Here is a 5,550-nt window from a genome sequence, read left to right on the forward strand (position 1 = left end):
AGGAGGGCCGAACACGCCCCCATTCACATTCACAGGGCTGTAGATGAGCGGGTTGAGAGTTTCAAGTTCCTTTGTGTCCACATCACCAACAAACTATCATGGTCCAAACACACCAAGAAAGTCGTGAAGAATGAACGACAACACCTTTTCCCCCTCAAGAGACTGATAAGATTTGGCATGGGCCCCCAGATCCTCAAAAAGTTATACAGCTTCACCATCGAGAGCATCCTGACCGGTGCATCACTGCCTGGTATGGCAACTGCTCGGCATCCGACCGTAAGGTGCTACAGAGGGTATTGCGTACAGCCCAGTACATCACTGGGTCCAAGCTTCCTGCCATCTAACCTGTACCCCCGCACATTGACTCGGTACCGGTACCCCCTGTATATAGCCTCATTATTGTTATTTTATTGTGTTACTTTTTTTATTTTTTACTTTAGTTTATTTAACTCTATTTTCTTAAAACTGAATTGTTGGTTAAGGGCTTGTAAGTAAGCATTTCACGGTAAGGTCTACACCTGTTGTATTTGGTGCATGTGACAAATAACATTTTATTTGAATTACAATTATAATTTAATATGGTCAACAACATATATTTCAATTGAAAATATGGGGTACAAAATGTATCATTAAACTCTTCATCCACACATGTACCCTAAAATGTATCGACCAGTACCATGTGAGATCATTATGTGTACCTCTGAAGGTACATTATGTGCATTTGGATATTTTTGTACCTCAGGGAAAAATACTGTATCCTTAATTTCTAAGAGTGTATGACATTGTCATTTCTATGTAATTTGTCCCTTCTCATTGACCTTAAATGACTAATTGCATTCAAACTCACACACTGCAGGAGAGTGGAGATCCTCATGGCCTTTTACAGCACAGGAGTAACTGTCTGAATAATAACTATTGACAGAGTATTGCCGAGATGTGGGCTCATGTAGACGTTGTCCGTTCTTGTACCAGATGTAGGTGGGGTTGGGGTTGTCAGTCAGAGTACAGGTGGTGCTACAGGTCAGTGTCACACTATGTCCTTCTGATACTGTGTCAGGAGTCACCTTCACCTGCAGGTCTGAATGAAGAGAGAATAAAAACGTAAAAGTACAACCCTCAACATTTCCACCAACTACTACTAGAGATAAAGTAGTTACAGTATATCATAATGTTCTGTAAGTATAGTATTACCAGTATATCATAATGTTCTGTAAGTGTAGTATTACCTGTATATAATAATGTTCTGTAAGTGTAGTATTACCTGTATATAATAATGTTCTGTAAGTGTAGTATTACCAATATATCATATTGTTCTGTAAGTGTAGTATTACCAGTATATCATAATGTTCTGTAAGTGTAGTATTACCAATATATCATAATGTTCTGTAGGTGTAGTATTACCAATATATCATATTGTTCTGTAAGTGTAGTATTACCAGTATATCATATTGTTCTGTAAGTGTAGTATTACCAGTATATCATAATGTTCTGTAAGTATAGTATTACCAGTATATCATAATGTTCTGTAAGTGTAGTATTACCAATATATCATAATGTTCTGTAAGTGTAGTATTACCAATATATCATATTGTTCTGTAAGTGTAGTATTACCAGTATATCATAATGTTCTGTAAGTATAGTATTACCAGTACATCATAATGTTCTGTAAGTGTAGTATTACCAATATATCATAATGTTCTGTAAGTATAGTATTACCAGTATATCATAATGTTCTGTAGGTGTAGTATTACCTGTATATCATAATGTACTGTAAGTGTAGTATTACCAGTATATCATAATGTTCTGTAAGTGTAATATTACCAGTATATCGTAATTATCTGTAAGTGTAGTATTACCAGTATATCATAATGTTCTGTAAGTGTAGTATTACCAGTATAGTATAATGTTCTGTAAGTGTAGTATTACCAGTATATCATCATGATCTGTAAGTGTAGTATTACCAGTATATCATAATGTTCTGTAAGTGTAGTATTACCAGTATATCATCATGATCTGTAAGTGTAGTATTACCAGCATATCATAATGTTATGTAAGTGTAGTATTACCAGTATATAATAATGTTCGGTAAGTGAATTATTACCAGTATATCATAATGTTCTGTAAGTGTAGTATTACCTGTGACAGACAGATTTGTTCCAGGGAAGCTGTACCCCCATCCTGAGATCTGTGTGTTGAATCTGAATTTATACTCAGCTGAGTCGCTCTCTCTCAGATCTGTGATTCTCAGGGTGGAGGGAAGGCTCTCCAGGGCCCGACCTGCATACTCTGGGTCTCTGGCTAGGTCCTCAGGGGCCGACTTATCACTTCTAAACCAGAATGTTGTTTTGATCGGATGATAACTGGAATAATTACAGGATATGTCCACTGTTGACCCCTTCAAAGCACATATTCTCTTGTCGGTGTAAGTCACTCTGTTGCAGCTCTGATCCTGAACACCTGAAACATAATGACAATGATGGAATGATTTGTACAATATATTATGAGCTGCAGTAATCCTGTGTTACAGTTATGTTAGATAACTGTGAGGGCTGTTTAGCAGACAGAATAGTTCTACTTGAAAAGTTCTACTAAATACTGAGTTAAATCCACACTTACACACTGCAGGAGAGTGGAGATCCTCATGGCCTTTTACAGCACAAGAGTAACTGTCTGCAGCTTTAGAGTAGACTGAATAGGGGGAAGTGTTGTCAGTTACTATCTGTCCGTTCTTGTACCAGATGTAGGTGGGGTTACCAGTCAGAATACAGGTGGTGCAAGTCAGTGTCTTCCATGCTGATACAAATGAATAAGGAATCACCTTCACCTGCAGATCTGGAGTAGATCACAGCACATTACAACCATTAGTCATCTGATATCTTCTCTAGTCACATTACATTTATTTATTAAAGACAAAATACTACAATTCCAGAACTAAATTGACAGAAGAATATCACTGTACCTGTGACAGACAGAGTGACTCCAGGGTTGCCAGTATAACTCCCTCCGGTCTGATCTGTTATAAATCTGAACTTGTACGTAGCCGCGTCACTCTCTCTCAGGTCTGTGATTATCAGAGTGCAGTCATTCTTGTTATCTCTATGGTACATCACACGATCTTTGTATTCTGGGTCATCACTCAGACTAACAGGATTCCCCTCAGCATCATTTTTAGTGAACCAGAAGGTTGTTGTGACTGTACCACTGGGATATGTGTAAGAGCAGGACAGCTCCACTGTTGACCCCTTCAAGGTACAGATACTCTGAGGGGTGTAAGTCACACTCCAGCCATCCTGACCCAGTACAACTGAAACACACAGTCACACAACACAATGATATTACATGAAGCAAAGGTCTATTGGCTTACACTGACAGTAGGGTGTATCCACACTTTGTTGCCGTACTGTAGCTGCTGAGTTGAGTGTGAATGGCAACCACACATACAGTGGGGGAAAAAGTATTTAGTCAGCCACCAATTGTGCAAGTTCTCGCACTTAAAAAGATGAGAGAGGCCTGTAATTTTCATCATAGGTACACGTCAACTATGACAGACAAATTGAGAAAAAAAATCCAGAAAATCACATTGCAGGATTTTTAATAAATTTATTTGCAAATTATGGTGGAAAATAAGTATTTGGTCACCTACAAACAAGCAAGATTTCTGGCTCTCACAGACCTGTAACTTCTTCTTTAAGAGGCTCCTCTGTCCTCCACTCGTTACCTGTATTAATGGCACCTGTTTGAACTTGTTATCAGTATAAAAGACACCTGTCCACAACCTCAAACAGTCACACTCCAAACTCCACTATGGCCAAGACCAAAGAGCTGTCAAAGGACACCAGAAACAAAATTGTAGACCTGCACCAGTCTGGGAAGACTGAATCTGCAATAGGTAAGCAGCTTGGTTTGAAGAAATCAACTGTGGGAGCAATTATTAGGAAATGGAAGACATACAAGACCACTGATAATCTCCCTCGATCTGGGGCTCCACGCAAGATCTCACCCCGTGGGGTCAAAATGATCACAAGAACGGTGAGCAAAAATCCTAGAACCACACGGGGGGACCTAGTGAATGACCTGCAGAGAGCTGGGACCAAAGTAACAAAGCCTACCATCAGTAACACACTACGCCGCCAGGGACTCAAATCCTGCAGTGCCAGACGTGTCCCCCTGCTTAAGCCAGTACATGTCCAGGCCCGTCTGAAGTTTGCTAGAGTGCATTTGGATGATCCAGAAGAGGATTGGGAGAATGTCATATGGTCAGATGAAACCAAAATATAACTTTTTGGTAAAAACTCAACTTGTCGTGTTTGGAGGACAAAGAATGCTGAGTTGCATCCAAAGAACACCATAACTACTGTGAAGCATGGGGGTGGAAACATCATGCTTTGGGGCTGTTTTTCTGCAAAGGGACCAGGACGACTGATCCGTGTAAAGGAAAGAATGAATGGGGCCATGTATCGTGAGATTTTTAGTGAAAACCTCCTTCCATCAGCAAGGGCATTGAAGATGAAACGTGGCTGGGTCTTTCAGCATGACGATGATCCCAAACACACCGCCCGGGCAACGAAGGAGTGGCTTCGTAAGAAGCATTTCAAGGTCCTGGAGTGGCCTAGCCAGTCTCCAGATCTCAACCCCATAGAAAATCTTTGGAGGGAGTTGAAAGTCCGTGTTGCCCAGCGACAGCCCCAAAACATCACTGCTCTAGAGGAGATCTGCATGGAGGAATGGGCCAAAATATCATCAACAGTGTGTGAAAACCTTGTGAAGACTTACAGAAAACATTTGACCTGTGTCATTGCCAACAAAGGGTATATAACAAAGTATTGAGAAACTTTTGTTATTGACCAAATACTTATTTTCCACCATAATTTGCAAATAAATTCATTAAAAATCCTACAATGTGATTTTCTGGATTTTTTTTCCTCATTTTGTCTGTCATAGTTGACGTGTACCTATGATGAAAATTACAGTTCTCTCACCTCTCTCAAGTGGGAGAACTTGCACAATTGGTGGCTGACTAAATACTTTTTTTCCCCACTGTAAGCATCACTCAGTGAGGTGTGAAAGACAACTATTTCAGAAAACCTGAAGTGCCTAACATATGATGCCATTGAACATACTAGAATAACATTAAGATAACATTACTAAAACAGTAATGAATGAGGCCATACCTGTCACAGACCAGAGAAAGACCACCAACACACTTCCTGCTGTTCTCAAAGCCATTGTTGCATCTCCCACCCTACAGTCTTAGAAACACACAACAACTCACTCTATAGCTGGTGAATAACCAGCACAAAGTGCCTCAGAGTAGACTAGAAGTGCTGATCTAGGATCAGTTTCGCTTTTAGAAAATTACTATGGACTGGTAGGACTGGTCCTACTCTGAGACACTTTATGAATACAGGCCCTGATGTAACAACCAAAACACAGCTCAAAACAAAACAAAAAGTAAAATTAGTCAATAAGTCGTACCATGTGATTTATGGCTAAAACATAAAATAATAATAATAACAATAACATAAAAACGATATAATATAGCGTACTTAC

At 39.5% G+C, this 5,550-nt stretch overlaps 1 protein-coding gene across 1 annotated transcript; it reads right to left on the reverse strand.

Moving 5' to 3' along the window:
• Positions 1-537: 537 nt before the first annotated feature.
• Positions 538-5,290, reverse strand: LOC123481424. The gene is made up of 5 exons (XM_045205262.1): positions 5,172-5,290; positions 2,960-3,304; positions 2,617-2,832; positions 2,137-2,457; positions 538-1,078 (listed from the first exon to the last, which is right to left on the reverse strand). Exons 1-5 carry the CDS (start codon positions 5,224-5,226, stop codon positions 828-830), a joined length of 1,188 nt encoding a protein of 395 aa, XP_045061197.1. The 5' UTR covers positions 5,227-5,290; the 3' UTR covers positions 538-827.
• Between the last annotated feature and the right edge of the window lie 260 nt (positions 5,291-5,550).

This window comes from Coregonus clupeaformis, chromosome 20 (genome assembly GCF_020615455.1).
Source record: "Coregonus clupeaformis isolate EN_2021a chromosome 20, ASM2061545v1, whole genome shotgun sequence".
Classification (NCBI taxonomy): Eukaryota; Metazoa; Chordata; class Actinopteri; order Salmoniformes; family Salmonidae; genus Coregonus; species Coregonus clupeaformis.